Source organism: Bos grunniens, chromosome 4, assembly GCF_055505025.1.
Source record: "Bos grunniens cultivar Pamir isolate PY7600 chromosome 4, Bosgru_T2T1.0, whole genome shotgun sequence".
NCBI classification, from domain to species: Eukaryota; Metazoa; Chordata; class Mammalia; order Artiodactyla; family Bovidae; genus Bos; species Bos grunniens.
In genome coordinates, this window is record NC_141168.1 from 17,490,906 (window position 1) to 17,511,143 (window position 20,238).

Here is a 20,238-nt window from a genome sequence, read left to right on the forward strand (position 1 = left end):
GGCTCAAATCATGAGCTCTTTATTGCCAAATTCAGACTTAAATTGAAGAAAGTAGGGAAAACCACTAGACCATTCAGGTATGACCTAAATAAAATCCCTTACATTATATAGTGGAAGTGAGAAACAGATTTAGAGGACTAGATCTGATACAGTGCCTGAAGAACTATGCACAGAGGTTTGTGACATCATACAGGAGACAGGGAACAAGACCATCCCCATGGAAAAGAAATGCAAAAAAGCAAAATGGCAGTCTGAGGAGGCCTTACAAAGCTATGAAAAGAAGAGAAGTGAAAAGCAAAGGAGGAAAGGAAAGATACACCCATTTGAAAGCAGAGTTCCAAAGAATAGCAAGGAGAGATAAGAAAGCCTTCCTCAGTCATCAATGCAAAGAAATAGAGGAAAACAATAGAACGGGAAAGACTAGAGATCTCTTCAAGAAAATTAGAGATACCAATAGAACATTTCATGCAAAGATGGGCTCAATAAAGGACAGAAATGGTATGGAACTAACAGAAGCAGAAGATATTAAGAAGAGATGGCAAGACTACACAGAAGAACTGTGCAAAGGGATCTTCATGACCCAGATGATCACGATGGTGTGATCACTGACCTAGAGCCAGACTTCCTGGAATGTGAAGTCAAGTGGGCCTTAGGAAGCATCACTATGAACAAAGTTAGTGGAGGTGATGGAATTCCAGCTGAGCTATTTCAAATCCTGAAAGATGATGCTGTGAAAATGCTGCACTCGATATGCCAGCAAATTTGGAACACTCAGCAGTGGCCACAGGACTGGAAAAGGTCAGTTTTCATTCCAATCCCAAAGAAAGGCAATGCCAAAGAATGCTCAAACTATCGCACAATTGCACTCATCTCACACGCTAGTAAAGTAATGCCCAAATTCTCCAAGCCAGGCTTCAGCAATACGTGAACCATGAACTTCCAGATGTTCAAGCTGGTTTTAGAAAAGGCAGAGGAACCAGAGATCAAATTGCCAACATCCACTGGATCATGGAAAAAGCAAGAGAGTTCCAGAAAAACATCTATTTCTGCTTTATTGACTATGCCAAAGCCTTTGACTGTGTGGATCACAATAAACTGTGGAAAATTCTTCAAGAGATGGGAATACCAGACCACCTGACCTGCCTCTTGAGAAATCTGTATGCAGGTCAGGAAGCAACAGTTAGAACTGGACATGGACCAACAGACTGGTTCCAAATAGGAAAAGGAGTACCTCAAGGCTGTACATTGTCACCCAGCTTATTTAACTTATATGCAGAGTACATCACAAGAAATGCTGGGCTGGATGAAGCACAAGCTGGAATCAAGATTGCCGGGAGAAATATCAATAACCTCAGATATGCAGATGACACCACCTTTATGGCAGAAAGTGAAGAACTAAAGATCCTCTTGATGAAAGTGAAGGAGGAGAGTGAAAAAGTTGCCTTAGGCTCAACATTCAGAAAACTAAGATCATAGCATCTGGTCCCATCACTTCATGGCAAATAGATGGGGAAACAATGGAAACAGTGTCAGACTTTATTTTGGGGGGCTCCAAAATCACTGCAGCCATGAAATTAAAAGGTGCTTGCTCCTTGGAAGAAAAGTTATGACCAACCTAGATAGCATATTAAAAAGCAGAGACATTACTTTGCCAACAAATGTTCGTCTAGTCAAAGCTATGGTTTTTCCAGTAGTCATGTATGGATGTGAGAGTTGGACTATAAAGAAAGCTGAGCACCAAAGGATTGATGCTTTTAAACTGTGATGTTGGAGAAGACTCTTGAGAGTCCCTTGGACTGCAAGGAGATCCAACCAGTCCATTCTCAAGGAGATCAGTCCTGAATGTTCATTGGAAGGACTGATGTTGAAGCTGAAACTCCAAACTTTGGCCATCTAATGCGAAGAGCTGACTCATTTGAAAAGACCCTGATGCTGGGAAAGATTGAGGGCAGGAGGAGAAGGGGATGATAGAGGATGAGATGATTGGATGACATCACTGACTCAGTGGACATGAGTTTGAGTAAACTCCGGGAGGTGGTGATGGACTGGGAGGCCCTGTGTGCTGCAGTCCATGGGGCTGCAAAGAGTGGAACATGACTGATGGACTGAACTGAACTGACTGAACTTTTGCTTGTTTTAAGTCTTTGTTGAATTTGTTATAATATAGCTTCTCTTTTTACACTTTCATTTGTTGGCTACAAGACATATGGGATCTTAGCTTCTGGACCAGTGATTGAACCCACATCCCCTGCATTGGAAGGCAAAATCTTAACCACTGGACCGTCAAGGAAGCCCCCAAGAAAATTAAGCAAAGTTTAATAACATGAATATGTTGGATTCAGGCTTCTTACGTGGTGCTACTGGTAAAGGACATGCCTGCCAGTGCAGGAGACATAAGAGACTTGGGTTCGATCCCTGGATTGAGAAGGTCCCTTGGGGGAGGGTACAGCAACCCACTTCCAGTATTCTTGCCTGGAGAATCCCACAGACAGAGGAGCCTGCCGGGCTGCAGTCCATGGGGTCACACAGAGTGGGACACGACTGAGTGACTTAGCACGCATGCATATGTGGAAGACACCTTGAAAGAGACTTGGGAAAGCTAAGTAACTCCTCCAAATAGCTGAATCCTTCACCTAAAATATTATCTTTAGCTTAAGATAAAAGAGGATGTTGAGGGTGGTGATTTGGAACTTCAAAGGGGAGGAAGGCAATTCACATGGAGATGGAAAAACAAATATTTGGTAAATAAATGTTTGCTGGGTCACGGAGACAAGGGGTCACAGAATGGACTCTGATCTCTAGGCCCTGTTTAGAGTTCCCCCACCAGCCACAGCCTGTATTCTCTACAGGTACCTCTGGTGATAGCCCTATTCCAGAACATACCCTCAATTGAAATTTTTTTAGGCAGTTGTGGGAAGGTCAGAATTTCTTCCTGAGTCTTTTGGATCTTAATTATATTCAACTGGAAATGATCCTCATACTAAGGAGATATTTTGGGGGTGTCGAGTGTGGGTCTCCTACAAACCCACTGGTCTCCCACTTTTCCTCACAAATCCAGGCTCTGCAAAATTAGAGGTCTTGGTCCCAAAAAGGACACATTCTTGCCTGAGGATACAGCAAATGTCCCACTGGATTGCACATTATGGCTGCCACCAGACACTTTGACCTCCTGATGGTCAGAGACCAGAAATAAGATAAGAAATGACTGTCTTATCAGAGATACCTTAATGTGGTCAGCAGGAGGAAGTAGGGCTGCTGTTAGAAGGGGGAAGGAGAAATATGCATGCACTCCAGTGACCTATTTGGGTGTCTGCTGGTACCTTTTGCCCAACTGTGACTGAGAATGGACAAGAAAAGAGCAGCAACTGTGGTCTGTGAAGGTGTTCGGACCTCTTAGGAATGAAGGTTTGGGGTACCCACCCTGGTGGACTACTGAGAGTCACCTCACCTAGGCTGAGGGAAATTGGAAATGGATAGTCATCAAAAAGTCTACAAATGCTGGGCAGGGTGTGGAGAAAAGGGAACCCTCCTACACTGTTGGTGGGAATGTATTGAATAAATTGGTTGCAGCTACTATGGAAAACAGTAATGGAGGTTTCTTAGAAAACTAAAAACAGAAGTACCATATGGTCAAACTATTCCACTCCTGGGCATGTATCTGGAAAAGATGAAAGTTCTAATTTGAAAAGATACATGTACCCTGATGTTCTTAGCAGCACTATTTACAATAGTTAAGACACTGAAGCAACCTAAGTGTCCATCAACAAATGAATGGATAAAGTAGATGTACATACAATGGAATATTAACCATAAAAAAAATGAAATAAATCCATTTGCAGCAACATGAATGGACCTAGACATTATCATACTAAGTAAGTCAGAGAAAGACAAATATATAATATCACTTACATGTGGAATCTAAAAAAGAGTACAAACAATCTTACTTACAAAACAGCAACAGACTCACATAGAAAATAAACTCAGTTACCCATGGGGAAGGGAGGGAGGGATAAATGAAGAGTATGAGATTAACAGATATACACTACTATATATAAAATAAACAACAAGGATTTACTGCACAGCCCAGGAAACTATATTTAATATCTTGCAATATATAATAACAGAATCAAAAAAGAATATATATATATATACACATATGCATAACCATATCACTTTGCTGTATATCTAAAACTAACACAATATTGTAAATCAACTATATTCAATAAAATAAGTAAAAAGAAAAAGAAATGGATAGTGGTGGAGGGAAATGAGGACCAGTTGCAGTTTCTACAACCAGCTGCAGTGGCAGAAGCTATTGTGTGTGCTCAGCCACTTCAGTCCTGTCTGACTCTTTGCATTCCTATGGGCTGTAGCCCGCCAGGCTGCTCCATCCATTGAATTCTCCAGGCAAGAACACTGGAGTGGGCCCAAGCCCTTTTCCAGGGGAGCTTCCCAACTCAGGGATCAAACCCAGGTCTCCTGCACTGCAGGCAGATTCTTTACCATCTGAGCCACCGAGGAAGCCCTTCACTTCATTAACTTCCCTCTTCTAAGTTTCTTTTCAGGAAGAGTGGCCCAGTGAGCCCTAAAGAAGCTGTTCCCTGAGTACAGGTGGAGAAACAGGATCCACATGGTGCAGAGGGTGGATATGGCGTCACTCAGATTTCCCTTCAAGCCAGGACTTGCTCCCTGGCTGCAAGGAGTGTGTTTACCTGAGAGCACCCAGCTTCCACTCTTTCAGGCTTCACCTCAGTGACTGAGCTGAAGTCACGTACTTCTCCAGCGGCCCCTGCCAATTGCCATCTCAGACAGTGGTATGAGGGCCTAGGCTACCTCCTGTTCAAGTTGGACTGGCAGAGACTTGGTGACGTCTACAACGAAGCCTGATAGCTCCCACAGACCAATCTTGGCTTCTTCCCTTGACTTTGTGGTGTTACCCTTCCAGCAATCTTCTGTATTTTTAACTCCGTAACAGTGTCTGCTTCCTGGAGAATCCAACCTGTGACAACACAAATTTCCTAAATCTCTGCTTTTTTCCTCTCCACAGCCCCTTACATTTGTCTCTCAGATCTTCAAACTGAGGGGAATTTTATATCTCTATTCCCAACCACTCTCACCAAACTCTATTCTTCTCCAGTGTCCTGTATACCTGTCCCAGCATTTAACCATGGATTCCCTTTTATTTTAATGTTTGTTATCTCTTTCCAAACATAAGGTCCTTGACTATAGGGATGATTTCTTAAACTTCTATATGTTCATGTTACTGCTCCTTGCATGACAGGCCAATGAATCTAAGAGACAGGTGTTGAGGCAAGGAATATGACTGTATTCCTAAAGCCAGCTGACAAGATGGCAGACTAATGTCTCAAAATAACTTTCTTCTTGGGGTCTTGATGCCAAGTTCTTTTATAGAACTAGAGAGAGAAACATTGAGGAACTGAAGTCAAGGGGCAGAACAGAGGAGGAGAGGTGGTGAGGAAGTAAAGTAAAAAAAAACCATCAGTCTTGAAAAACATCTCTGGGAATGGGACTGGCCAGCCTTTGGAAGGGATGTGTTAATCTCCTTTTCACAGGTGGGCAGGGTCAGATTATCTATCAACTGAACAAAGACACTTTAACAGTCAGGCAGAGGGGCAGGGGCCATAGAGGCAGGCCACTATGTTTGATTATAATAACAACAGCAATGAAAAGCAAGTCAAAGAATCAGTTCCAACATGGAGTTAGAATTGATTCTTCTCTGAAACATTCAGAATGACTAAGTAAAGTAAAAGCCACAGGGAAGATATTGTGGTGAATTTAACTAATTTCATATGGAAAGTCCAGTCCATATGATTATATGTGGAAACTGAAAAAAAAAAAAAAAGGTACAAGTGAACTTATTTACAAAACAAAAACAGAGTTACTGATGTAGAAAGCAAATTTATAGTTACCAGGGGGTAAAGAGGGGAGGGATAAACTGGAAGATGGGGATTGACATATACACACTACTGTATATAACATAGGTAACTACTAAAGAACTACTGCATAGCATAGGTAGCTCTATTTAATACTCTGTAGTGGCCTATATGGAGAAGAACCTAAAAAAGAGTGGATATACGTATAACTGATCCCCTTTGGGGTACACCTGAAACTAGTATAACATTGTAAACCAACTATACTCCAATACAAATGTGAAAAAAGAGAAAAGTCTATGGGAACCTGTCAGACCACAAATCAGGCCAAGTGAATCAAAGGCAACTATAAAGTAACAGCTAGAAGGAACCCAGATTTTCCTGGTTTTCATACCAAAGTACTGTATTTCTAAGACACTGTTCATCAGTCATGAATTACCAACCTGAGAATGCCCATTCATCATTTTGAAGAATTTTTAGTTTGACTACTGAATTCTGTCATTTAAAAAAAAGCTTTATGACTTGTCTGATCAATGACGTTCCACTCAGGGGTGTTAGGAGGAAAACCTTTTTCCTATTCCAATTTGAATCCAGTCATTCAGTTCAGTTCAGTTCAGTCGCTCAGTCATGTCCGACACTTTGCGACCCCATGAACCGCAGCACACCAGGCCTCCCTGTCCATCACCAACTCCTGGAGTCCACCCAAACCCATGTCCATCGAGAAGATGATGCCATCCAACCATCTCATCCTCTGTCGACCCCTTCCACTCCTGCCCTCAATCTTTCCCAGCATCAGAGTCTTTTCCAATGAGTCAGCTTTTTGCATCAGGTGGCTAAAGTATTGGAGTTTCAGCCTCAACATCAGTCCTTCCAATGAACACCCAGGACTGATCTCCTTTAAGATGGACTGGTTGGATTTTCTTGCAGTCCAAAGGAGTTTCAAGAGTCTTCTCCAATACCACAGTTCAAAAGCATCGATTCTTTGGTGCTCAGCTTTCTTTGTAGTCCATCTCTTACATCCATACATAACCACTGGAAAAACCATAGCCTTGACTAGACGGACTTTTGTTGGCAAAGTAATGTCTCTGCTTTTTAATATGCTGTCTAGGTTGGTCATAACTTTTCCTTCCAAGGAGTAAGCGTCTTTTAATTTCATGGCTGCAGTCACCATCTGCAGTGATTTTGGAGCCCCCCAAAATAAAGTCTGACACTGTTTTCACTGTTTCCCCATCTATCTGCCACGAAGGGATGGGACCGGATGCCATGATCTTAGTTTACTGAATGTTGAGATTTAAGCCAACTTTTTCACTCTCCTCTCTCACTTTCATCATGAGGCTCTTTAGTTCTTCTTCACTTTCTGCCATAAGGGTGGTGTCATCTGCATATCTGAGGTTATTGATATTTCTCCCGGCAATTTTGATTCCAGCTTGTGCTTCATCCAGCCCAGCGTTTCTCATGATGTACTGTGCATATAAGTTAAATAAGCAGGGTGACAAAATACAGCCTTGACATACTCCTTTTCCTATTTTGAATCAGTCTGTTGTTCCATGTCCAGTTCTAACATTTGTTTCCTGACCTGCATACAGATTTCTCAAGAGGCAGGTCAGGTAGTCTGGTATTCATTCCCATCTCTTTCAGAATTTTCCACAGTTTATTGTGATCCACACAGTCAAAGGCTTTGGCATAGTCAATAAAGCAGAAATAGATGTTTTTCTGGAACTCTCTTGCTTTTTCCATGATCCAGCAGATGTTGGCAATTTGATCTCTGGTTCCTCTACCTTTTCTAAAACCAGCTTGAACATCTGGAAGTTCATGGTTCACGTATTGCTGAAGCCTGGCTTGGAGAATTTTGAGCATTACTTTACTAGTGTGTGAGATGAGTGCAATTGTGTGGTAGTTTGAGCATTCTTTGGCATTGCCTTTCTTTGGGATTGGAATGAAAACTGACCTTTTCCAGTCCTGTGGCCACTGCTGAGTGTTCCAAATTTGCTGGCATATTGAGTGCAGCACTTTCACAGCATCATCTTTCAGGATTTGAAATAGCTCAGCTGGAATTCCATCACCTCCACTAGCTTTGTTTGTAGTGATGCTTTCTAAGGCCCACTTGACTTCACATTCCAGGAAGTCTGGCTCTAGGTGAGTGATCACACCATCGTGATTATCTGGGTCATGAAGATCTTTTTTGTACAGTTCTTCTGTGTATTCTTGCCATCTCTTCTTAATATCTTCTGCTTCTGTTAGTTCCATACCATTTCTGTCCTTTATTGAGCACATCTTTGCATGAAATGTTCTATTGGTATCTCCAATTTTCTTGAAGAGATCTCTAGTCTTTCCCATTCTGTTGTTTTCCTCTATTTCTTTGCATTGATGACTGAGGAAGGCTTTCTTATCTCTCCTTGCTATTCTTTGGCACTCTGCATTCAAATGGGTATACCTTTCCTTTTCTCCTTTGCTTTTCGCTTCTCTTCTTTTCACAGCTATTTGTAAGGCCTCCTCAGACAGCCATTTTGCTTTTTTGCATTTCTTTTTCATGGGAATGGTCTTGATTCCTGTCTCCTGTACAATGTCACGAACCTCCATCCATAGTTCATCAGGCACTCTGTCTATCAGATCTAGTCCCTTACATCTATTTCTCATTTCCACTGTATAATCATAAGGGATTTGATTTTCTCCACTTTCTTCAATCACTGGGTCTTGCAAATTAACTGGCAGTAGACAGATTAAAAAGAGAAAGAAAAAATAAAAAGAGAAAAGAGATTTAGTTAGCATTGGTGGGGGGAAGCTTCCAATAATGGAAACCTCCTGGAATTGCCTGAAATCACTTTATATATCTCAATTAACAAAAGGGTTTCTTTTTTAGGACTTCAGTAGAGGGGTAAGGCAATGGCAACCCACTCCAGTACTCTTGCCTGGAAAATCCCATGGATGGAGGAGCCTGGTAGGCTGCAGTCCGTGGGGTCACGAAGAGTCGGATACGACTGAACAACTTCACTTTCACTTTTCACTTTCATGCATTGGAGAAGGAAATGGCAACCCACTCCAGTGTTCTTGCCTGGAGAATCCCAGGGACAGAGGAGCCTGGTGGGCTGCCATCTATGGGGTTGCACAGAGTCAGACAGGACTGAAGCGACTTAGCAGCAGCAGCAGCAGCAGCAGCAGAGGGGTATGGGAGGTTCTATCTGGCTTTTTGATGCTAACTGCAATGGATATTTTGTCTCCAGGGCAATTGAGTTAGCAGGAAACTCCCTTGGAAGGGGGTGAAAGGTAGCTACATTTTTTGGAGGCCTTTGCTTTACTCAGATTAAGAGAAATTCAGATAAATTTCTTTCTGCATCCTCTGTAGCTCAAACGTTTTCACTTTAATCTCTATTCGGTGGCTCAGATGGTAAAGACTCTGCCTGCAAATGTGGGAGACCTGGGTTCGATACCTGGGTTGGGAAGATCTGCTGGAAAAGGGAACAGCTACCCACTCCAGTATTCTGGCCTGGAGAATTACATGGACAAACGAGCCCGGTGGGCTACAGTCCATGGAGTCCCCAAGAGTCAGACAGACTGAGCAACTTTCACTTTCACTTTTTTCTTTTATACCAACTCTACAGGCTTAAGGGAGTCCCCACCAAAGGGGAAAAGATCGTGTCCAAATATTCAAAGACAGGAAATCTAGATGAAGTCCTGGGATCTGTCTAAGCATGCCCGACTGTGACTAATTGCCATCAGAAATTAAGCTGTGTCTGGGGCACCTCTGTTAATGGTTATAGACAGGCAAGAATGTGTCAAGAAGTGGTTCTTCAAAGAGCTTAAAAGAAGGTGAAAAAGAGAGAGCAATAATGATTGTTCTTGGAGAAGGTCGGATGCTGAGGGAGACACTACCCAGCGGTCCTGGCCAGGCGGACCTCGACCTGGAGTCTGGGCGCCAGATTTGGGAAACCTTGGGTAGTATTCAGGCTCCAGCTTGTCGGCTGTTTGCTCAGATTACTTCCTGGAGGAGAGTGAGGATAATATTATCTAACTCGTGGAGCTGTGAAGATTACTGATGCCTAAGCTGAAGCTCCAATACTCTGGCCACCTGATGTGAAGAGCTCAATCACTGGGAAAGACCCTGATGCTGAGAAAGATAGGGCAGGAGGAGAAAGGGGCGACAGAGGACGATATGGTTGGATGGCATCACTGACTCCATGGACATGAGTTTGGGTAAACTCCAGGAGATGGTGAAGGACAGGGAAGCCTGGCGGGCTGCAGTCCTTGCGGTCACAAAGAGTCGGACTGAGCGACTGAACAACAAACAACAACTAATATCGGGGGCAGGGCGCGGGGCTCAGAGCAGGCGCTCTCTTGGGTCCGTTCTTTCCGGGGATGGGTGGGGTAGAGAACAGAGGGCTCCTCAAGAGGGCTCCCAAGACTCGCGTCATTCGCCGCTTCGTCTGGCTTATAAAAGCTCTGCCGGAGCCCAGAGGTCTTTTTTTTTTTTTTTTTCCCTTCCCCTTTTAGTTTCTCTTCTTTCCGAAGAAGACTCTCGGCGCCCATCTGGGGAACCTGACCCTCCAGAAGACTGGAGACGAGGGGGCAGCCGTCCGGTGGTCTCCACGGTCGCCCGCAGACAAGCCCGCACTCGTTCGCTCTCTTTGCACGAGGTGGCCGTCGCGATCTGCTTTTGCTCTGACGCAGGGACCGGGGTCGGTGAGATCTGGCCTCTCGACACGAGCTTTTCTGAAACCGAAACCGCCAGGCTCGGCTAACGGGCGGCGGACAGCGCACGCTCGCTCGCTGGCCCCGGGCGCGCCCAGCCCGCGCGGCGCCCGCCCCCCGCCCCAGGGACTCTAGTAAGTTTCGATTCTCCCAGCAGCCGAGTCCCGCGCGGAGGTCAGGCCAGTGAAGCGCGCCATGGCGGACCCCGGGGTGTGCTGCTTCATCACCAAGATCCTGTGCGCCCACGGGGGGCGCATGGCCCTGGAAGAGCTGCTCCACGAGATGCAGCTCTCCGAGGAGCAGCTCTGCGAGGTGCTGGAGGAGGCCGGGCCCGACCGCTTCGTGGTGTTGGAGATGGGCGGCAAGGAAGGGGTCACCCGGTCCGTGGTAGCCACCACTCGAGCCCGGGTCTGCCGTCGCAAGTACTGCAACAAACCCTGCGGGAACCTGCACCTCTGTAAGCTCAACCTGCTGGGCCGGTGCCACTATTCGCAGTCGGAGCGGTGAGTGCCCTGAGCGGGAGGGGCGGCTCCCCCCGGTCCCGGCTCTGGGAGGACCGCGGCTGCTGCTCTGGGAGGGGCGCGCCCTAGCTGGGACCGCGCGCTCTATGCCTCTACCTTGCTTCTCGCGGCGCGCTTCTTCTCTTGGAGGTTTCCTCCCCTCCAGCGCCGTCGGACCTTTCCTCCAATATGGCTAGGGCACTATTGCCCCGGTGAAGACTACGATGAGCTCCCCACTTCCATAAGGCTCTGTCTGCAATGCGGAAAACCGGGTTCGATCCCTGGGTCGGGAAGATCCCCTGGAGGAGGGCATGGCAACCCACTCCAGTACTCTTGCCAGAGGAGCCTGGGGGGGCTACAGTCCATGGAGTTGCAAAGAGTCGGACACCACTGAGCAACTAACACTTTCGCTTTTCTCGTAAGAATAAATTTCTTTTGGGCATTCCAGGTTCTAGAGGGTTTAGAGGCAGGTTTGGGAACGACCGAAAATGCCTCCACTCTCTGGAAGCTTGAGTCTCTCCCTCTCGGCTACCTTACCCGCTAGGGGTTTTTGTGTGGTCTTCCCAGACCCCCAGGCGCGCCTGGGCCCCGGGATCTGTCTCTATCGCTGCGCCTGCCGGGCTCTGCTTGGCCCTCCATTCCTAGACGCCTCTCTCACCCCTCTTATTATCCCTTTTCTGATATCTGCCTCTAGACCGCTCCACCGGACCAGAAGGGTCCTATCCAAGGTTACCAACGATGGTCCGCTCAGAGATCCTTCCTCGTGGTCGCCAGGGTGGCCTGCACCTTTGGCCAACCACCCTTTGACCAAACCACTCTTGGGACCACTTTGAGACAGTGCTGCAGTGTCTCCCAGGCAGCCGCTTCTGTGTTTCCACTTGTTTCGTCTCCTGAAATATAGGTGTGCCCCAACGTTTGGGTTAACCTTTTTGATTGGCCTGTCTTCCACTTCTCTCCCCGAAAGCCCCGACTCCACTGGATTCAGTTGTCACATTTACAAAGATGGCTTCCTTGTATACTTCCACGGGCAAAGGCTCTAGGTTCTTCATCTCCAGGTGTCTGAGAAGTATCTGCGTCTAAATATCCTGCCAATGAATCAAACCCATTTTCTTTTCCCCAGGGCAGAGTTTCTGACACTCCTCTCAACCTCTTCTTCCTTCTTCACATTACCTTAATCATTAATCAGTAAGTCCTTTCATTGAGCACTCCTGAGCCTTCCCTATTTCCTACTTTTCAGTCTCACTTCTAAATGAATGTCTTGTTGAATCAGTGAATGATTTTCTCTGACCACAGTCCTTCTCCCCATCTTTCCTATCTGTATGTACTTCTGCTCTATTGTTTTTCTTGATGTAGCACTTGTCACACTTCCTCCAGTGGTGTCTTAGTGTCCAAAATGGTGGTCTTCAAACTTTTTAGCCTGCACATATTCACCAAGAACTTTAGATTTCTCACTCCCAATATTCGTGTGATAAAACATACAAGACAGGTTGTAAATGGATGAGATTAGATGAGGCGATTTTTTAAATATTCGTTTAGAGCAAAGTTTTCAAAATATGCTCCATTGTTATTAAAAAGAAATATTTATTATGTTGCGAGGCAACAATTTGAAAGTCTGTTTCTGAGTTTTAGGAAGGTATGAGTTTGGAAGAAGTCATCTAAATCAGCAACAGATGAAACCAGGAAGGAGTAACAGGGTGGAGAGTAAGACAGAAAAAAAAAAAAAAAAAGGAAGGAACATTCTAGTGCTCTACCAAATAACAACGGGGATGAAAGGCTTTGTGATCTTTTCTGTTCTGTTATAAAAAATTCTTCACCAGTTAGTGCTGGCTTTTAGTTTTAAATACATAGGCTTCTTGTCTTTACATTTTTTTTTTTTACTATGAGTATTTTCAACATACGCTAGAGTAGAGAAGAGAGAATGATGAACCCCTATGTACCCATAGTTTCAACAGTTTTCAAAGTAAGGCCAGTCTTGGCTCATTTATTCTCCCCTTTCCATCCCCATTCCCAACACCAATGTGTTATTTTAAGCCAAATGCCAGAGTTTAGTTGCTTTGTAAATAGTATCTCCAAAGATGAAGGACTCTATTAATATAACTGCAGTGCAATGATCACTTTTTTTACAATTATAATTTTAATATCATATAATATCCAGTCGGTTTTCAAATTTCTCTGCTGCCATATATTCAGACTTGCATTTACAGGGAATAAAACCTGTGCAGACATAATCCATAATTGTTTTAATATGTTGCAATATATCTAATATACTTAGAAACTTAGTTTTATCACACACAGTACATTTAGAAACTTTAGTTTGTTGCTTTATAATTATCATTCTTTGTTGTTTGAAACATCAAAACTGTTTTAAGTTCACAAATTGGGTAGTTGACCTGCACTTTTCTATATTTTAAAGGGGGAATAATATGTTCTATATGAATAATATGGTCTGTAGGAATAATTTAGTTTATGCAAGTTTGGGTGGATTTTCTGGAGAATTCATCAGTCTTTTTTCTTTTTTTCAGTTGAGTGATAAAGTCTTATTTCTTAAGTTTATTGGTCTAGTCATATTTTAAAATTGTTTATATATCACTTTTGAGTTTGAGGATTAATCTATTAATGTAAATCATGTCCTCATAATAAGGACCATTGGAAGAATTCTTTTTCTTTTGCCTCAAAGTCTAGAAAATATATTTTTCCCCAAGTATGTTTTAAAATATTCTCCCTTTCTTAGCAACTTATAAAACCTCATCTTCTAAAAGATGGGTTTGACACATGGGAGTCTAAGGGTTTTCTTTGTGGATTACAGGGTGATGGGCTCTGTTGACCAATCGATGCCCAGGTTGAGATTAATATTCAGTTCAGTAACTGTTCTCTGTTTGCATGAGGACTGTTTGCCTTTTGCTGGGCTTATAAAATTTCCTCTGTATTACTATTATTTATAGATTGGATTTCTCCTATAAATTCTGCAGTTCTGATCTTTTAAGTTGCTTTTAGGTAGACATTTTAGTTGATGACAGGGCTTGCTTCAGCTTCAGTTTCAGTTTCAGTTTGATGTAAGGAAACTCAGGCCTAGAGCTGTTTAAAATTTTACCAAAGGTCACATAGCAGATAGCTGACAAAGTTAGTGTTGAACCCAGATGTACACAACTTCTTCTTTTTTAAAAAATATTTGTTTATTTACTTGACTGTAGTGGGTCTTAGTTGTGGATTTCAGGATCTTAGTTCCCTGACCAAGGACCAAACCCAGGCCCCCTGTACTGGGAGCACAGAGTCATTGGACCAGGGCAGTCCCCTGTAGGACTTAACTTAGCTACTGGCATTGTCAGGTAGCTGTAGGAAGTGTGATCTTTCATTAATTCAGGTTCAAGATATTTTTTTGTAAGCATGTTTTCTGTTTAACTGTTTAAAGCAGACTGAGTGCCTTCAACTAGCTTTGCGGTTTCTGCTGCTGTGGGTGTATCCTCTGGGCTCTTCCTGTTTGTATGACTTTCCTGTTTGCGTAATTGAAACTTTGGGTGGGGGTGGGTAGATAGGAAGAGAATGAATCGATTATTTCATAAATTTAAAAAAATGCAAAGAATAGTATAACAAGCATCAGAGTCTATATATCCTGAGGATATTGCAAAAGCTACACTATGTAAAACAATATATAGTATAATAAGCTTATAATTCACCTCTCAGAATAAATATTTACATTTTTTATTTTTGCTTCTTTTATTTTAAAATAAGATGAAAACCATAACATGCCTAAGGTTATTGTTTTTTTCGCTTCATCTTATTTACCTCTTTACCCAGAAACAATGATTTTGGTGTGTGTCCATGATTTTAAAATTTCCTCTCATCTATGTTTTTATTCATAGACAAAATGTAGTGTTGCTTTATGTGTTTTAGAATTTTTACTCAGTGTTATGTTTTGAAGATCGATTCATGCCGTTACACGGATCTAGTTTATTCCTCTTAACAGCTGTATAGCATTTCATCAAATGATTTGTATCTATTCCCACAATAATGGACATTTAGAATATTTCTAATTTTTTGCTACAAAGAAGCATGCTGCCAAAAGGATACTTTTCTCTTGGTGCACATGGCAAAAGCTTCTCCAAGGTATATCATTGTGCTATGCTGTACTTAGTTGCTCAGTCGTGCCTGACTCTTCACGACCCCATGGGCTGTGGCCCACCAGGCTCCTCTGTCCATGGGATTTTTCAGACAAGGATACTGGAGTGGGTAGCCATGCCCTCCTCCAGGGAATCTTACCAACCCAGGGATTGAACCCAGGTCTCCTGCATGTCTGGCAGATTCTTTACTGTCTGAGTCACCACAGAAATCCATTAGGAAATGGAATTGCTGGGTTCAGTGTTTGCTTCACCTTTTGCAGATTCTGACAAATCAATGTAATGAAAGTACTTTTACCTTGAAAGTGTTAGTTGTTGGGTCATGTCTGACTCTTTGTGACCCCATGGACTGTAGCCCACCAGGCTCCACAGTCCAGGAAATTTCCCAGGCAAGAGTACTGGAGTGGGTTGCCATTCCCATCTTCAGGGGAATCTTTCTGACCCAGAGATCAAACCTGGGTCTCCTGCATTGCAGGTAGATTCTTCACCATCTGAACCATGGGGCCAGTTTACATTTTTCATGTTTGGTAGTCTCACTTTCCTGATTTTATAGACAATTAGCACTTGGTATTATCAGATTTTTTCTTTTCTTTTCCTTTTAACTTTTTGACTGCACCATGCAGCATGTGAGATCTTAGTTCCCTGACCAGACATTGAACCTGCAACCTCTGCAGTGGCAGCGCAGAGTCTTAACTGCTGGACCGCCAGGGAATTCTTTTTCTCTTTTCTTTTTAACTTTTTGATGGCACCTCGCAGCATGTGAGATCTTAGTTCCCTGACTAGGGACTGAACTGCTGCCCAGACTGTATTTGTGCTAATCTGAAGGGTATACAATCGTATCTCATTGTTTTAATTTTATAAAATTATTTTCTTATGAAAATTTTTAATATGTGTTATTTATTTGCTTATGACACTATATACATACAGTGAAAATCTGTGTACCCACAAATCAGCTTCAGAAATAAAATATTACCAGTTAAAAGCCCCAGAATTCTCACCTTTGATCAGTTCAGTCCAGTCGCTCAGTCGTGTCTGACTCTTGGCGACCCCGTGGACTGCAGCACACCGGGCTTCTCTGTCCATCACCAACTTCCGGAGCTTGCTCAAACTCATCTCCATCGAGTCAGTGATGCCATGAGATGGTTGGATGGCATCATCTTTCATTATCTCCCCCATTTTACAGGTGATAACTGGTGGTAAACAGAACAGCTTTAAGTACGATTGACTAATAAACATTGTGCATATTTAGGATCTACAATGTAGTATTTTGTCATATGTATACATTGTGTAGTGATTCCCTCAGTCAAGCTGATTAACCTATTTATCACCTCATCTGTTTACCCCCCATTTTAAAAAAGTTTGTTTATTTATTCATTTGGCTGCGCTGGGGTCTTAGTTGCAGCACGTGGATCTTAGATCTTCATCGTGACATGCGGACTCTTAGTTGTGGCATGAGGGATCTAGTTCCTTGACCAGGGATTAAACCAGGGCCCTGCAAGTTGGGAGTGGGAAGTCTTAGCCACTGAGGCCACCAGGGAAGTCCTATTTACCCCCATTTTTTTAAATGATGAGAACTTTTAGTAACAACTCTCTTAGCAAGTCTCAAGTATACGATATTTATTATCAACTATGGTCACCAAGCTGTACCTTAGAGATCCAGAACTTCTTCATCTTATAGGTGAAAGTTTGTACCCTTTGACCAACGTCCCTCCTCCCGCGCTCAAATCCCTGGCAGCTACCATTTCACTCCCATATTTGATGTGTGTGACTTGCTTAGATTCCGTGTGTAAGTGAGATCATGCAGTTTTTGTCTTTCTGTGTCTGGCTTATTTCATCTAGCAGAAGGTCTTTTAGGTTCACACATGTCACAAATGGCAGTTTTCTTGTTTTTATGATTTAATAATGTTTCATTTTATACATCTAAACCACATTTTCTTTATCCACGCATCTGCAGATGCACACTCAGGTTGTCTCCATGTCTTGGCTATTGTGAATAATGCAGCGATCAACTTGGGAGTGCAGATATTTCTTCAGGATACTGATTTCATTTCCTTTGGATATACACCCAGCAGTGAGATCGCTGGATCACATGTTGTTCTATTTTTAATTTTTTGAGGAACTTCATTCTGTTTTCCATAATGGCCATACCAGTTTACAATCCCACAACACGGTTCTGTGTTTGATATTTATTTTTTCCCACATGTTTATTATCTTTCTACACATGTATTTATTTCTAAGCAATATTGAGGATTGTTTTGCCTGTTTTCAAGGCTATAGTTACATCAGTGATTGGGTATACAAATATTTGCTTTATTTCGTCTTGTTTGCACAGCTTAATGTTTGAGATTCACTCCTGCTAACAAAGCCCTGTTTCTATACCACCCTGTGGCCTAGGCAAGACAAATTTCTGCCCTGTGCCCTCTGCTGTATGGTCCTAGTTCTAGCCCAAGTGTATACCCACTCACCTTTTGAGGAGTCTGTGGAGTTAAGGAATCGTGCTCATCTGGACCGTGTGGCCTCCCTCTGGGGCCCTCCCCCTCCCCCTCATCGTTCTAGACTATGCTGTGGGTTCCCAGAACCCTAGAATTCCCAAGCCCGTTTCCAGGGCCTGAGTGGGCCTCTTCCCTGGGTCTTCTGACATGCGGAAGGAATTTGGATGTACAGGCTGGCATGTTCATCGCCTCTGTCTGATGGCACTAGCAACGTGGGACAGAGCCTGATGGGGAGAGGAGAAGTGATGGGCTGGAGGTGGGAGCCAGGGCTGACTTTCTTCATTTTCCTGTTAATATATTCTATCACAGCACTCAAAGGAGTCTGAGAGTTCTAAATTTGAACTTGGCCTTCCAGGTCATTATAATAGTGCGTTTGTCAAGATAGGAAGAGAGAACATATTTTACTGAACCATTTCTTAGCTTGATTAATTACTTCTAAGTGTTTAGGTACTTGAGTCCTGGATTGGAAAGATTCCCTGGAGAAGGAAATGGCAATCCACTCCAGGATTGTTACCTGGGAAATCCTGTGGACCTAGGAACCTGGCAGGCTACAGTCTGAGGGGTCACAAAAGAGTCAGACACGACTTAGCAACTAAACAACAACACGGGCCTCCACACCCCATCATTTTCAGAGAGGGACTGCTCTAGTTCTTTCTTGTATAAGCAATTGCTTTCTTTGGTACGAATGTACCCGATTTTTGTATCAGTTTTCTTGTTATTAAAATATAGGTTGTTTTCAGTTTTTTGTTATTATAAACTAATAATTTAGAATATCTTCCTTTGTGTATACATGGAAGAGTTACCTAGGTATCTAGTAGCAGAATTCCCATGCTTAAGTTTTAGGGGCCAATACCAAACCTCCAGGTGTGCACACCAAGTTTTAGTCCCACCAGGAAAATATGAGCATCCCTTTGTTTCACATCCTTGCCAATTGATGCCATCAGCCTTTTACAAATTGTGCCAATACAAGGAATGAGAAGTTGCACCTCATTATGGTTTCAATATTATTAGTTTATATATTATTATATAATAATATATAAAGACCTACTCCCCAGGTCAGTAGGTGCCCAGTATGCTACTGGAGATCAGTGGAGAAATAACTCCAGAAAGAATGAAGGGATGGAGCCAAAGCAAAAAGAATACCCAGCTGTGGATGTGACTGGTGATAGAAGCAAGGTCCGATGCTGTAAAGAGCAATATTGCATAGGAACCTGGAATGTCAGGTCCATGAATCAAGGCAAATTGGAAGTGGTCAAACAAGAGATGGCAAGAGTGAATGTTGACATTCTAGGAATCAGCGAACTGAAATGGACTGGAATGGGTGATTTTAACTCAGATGACCATTATATCTACTACTGCGGGCAGGAATCCCTCAGAAGAAATGGAGCAGCCATCATGGCTATGAAAAGAGTCCGAAATGCAGTACTTGGATGCAATCTCAAAAACAACAGAATGATCTCTGTTCGTTTCCAAGGCAAACCATTCAATATCACCGTAATCCAAGTCTATGCCCCAACCAGTAATGCTGAAGAAGCTGAAGTTGAACGGTTCTATGAAGATCTACAAGATTTTTTAGAACTAACACCCAAAAAAGACGTCCTTTTCATTATAGGGGACTGGAATGCAAAAGTAGGAAGTCAAGAAACACCTGGAGTAACAGGCAAATTTGGCCTTGGAATATGGAATGAAGCAGGGCAAAGACTAATAGAGTTTTGCCAAGAAAATGCACTGGTCATAACAAACACCCTCTTCCAACAACACAAGAGAAGACTCTATACATGGACATCACCAGATCGTCAACACCAAAATCAGATTGATTATATTCTTTGCAGCCAAAGATGGAGAAGCTCTATACAGTCAGCAAAAACAAGGCCAGGAGCTGACTGTGGCTCAGACCATGAACTCCTTATTGCCAAATTCAGACTTAAATTGAAGAAAGAAGGGAAAACCACTAGACCATTCAGGTATGACCTAAATCAAATCCCTTATGATTATACAGTGGAAGTGAGAAATAGATTTAAGGGCCTAGATCTGATAGACAGAGTGCCTGATGAACTATGGACTGAGGTTCGTGACATTGTACAGGCGACAGGGATCAAGACCATCCCCATGGAAAAGAAATGCAAAAAAGCAAAATGGCTGTCTGGGGAGGCCTTACAAATAGCTGTGAAAAGAAGAGAAGTGAAAAGCAAAAGAGAAAAGGAAAGATACAAGCATCTGAATGCAGAGTTCCAAAGGATAGCAAGGAGAGATAAGAAAGCCTTCTTCAGCGGTCAATGCAAAGAAATAGAGGAAAACAACAGAATGGGAAAGACTAGGGATCTCTTCAAGAAAATCAGAGATACCAAAGGAACATTTCATGCAAAAATGGGCTCGATAAAGGACAGAAATGGTATGGAACTAACAGAAGCAGAAGATATTAAGAAGAGATGGCAAGAATACACAGAAGAACTGTACAAAAAAGATCTTCACGACCCAGATAATCACGATGGTGTGATCACTGACCTAGAGCCAGATATCCTGGAATGTGAAGTCAAGTGGGCCTTAGAAAGCA

At 43.0% G+C, this 20,238-nt stretch overlaps 1 protein-coding gene and 1 long non-coding RNA gene across 3 annotated transcripts in view; both read left to right on the plus strand.

Annotated features, from left to right (window-relative positions):
• The first annotated feature begins 9,944 nt into the window (after positions 1 to 9,944).
• LOC147373715 (uncharacterized) lies at positions 9,945 to 10,490 on the plus strand. Its single transcript, XR_015162011.1, has 2 exons — positions 9,945 to 10,082; positions 10,380 to 10,490. It is a non-coding gene; the product is annotated as an uncharacterized LOC147373715 (long non-coding RNA).
• A 246-nt stretch (positions 10,491 to 10,736) lies between these two features.
• Positions 10,737 to 20,238, plus strand: part of ZC3HAV1 (zinc finger CCCH-type containing, antiviral 1) — a 50,667-nt gene continuing 41,165 nt past the window's right edge. For both annotated transcript variants that reach the window (XM_086395349.1, XM_086395350.1), the window contains exon 1: positions 10,737 to 11,080. In XM_086395349.1, the coding sequence (XP_086251475.1) occupies positions 10,773 to 11,080 (308 nt within the window). In that variant the 5' untranslated portion in view covers positions 10,737 to 10,772. The remainder of the gene's footprint in view (positions 11,081 to 20,238) is intronic.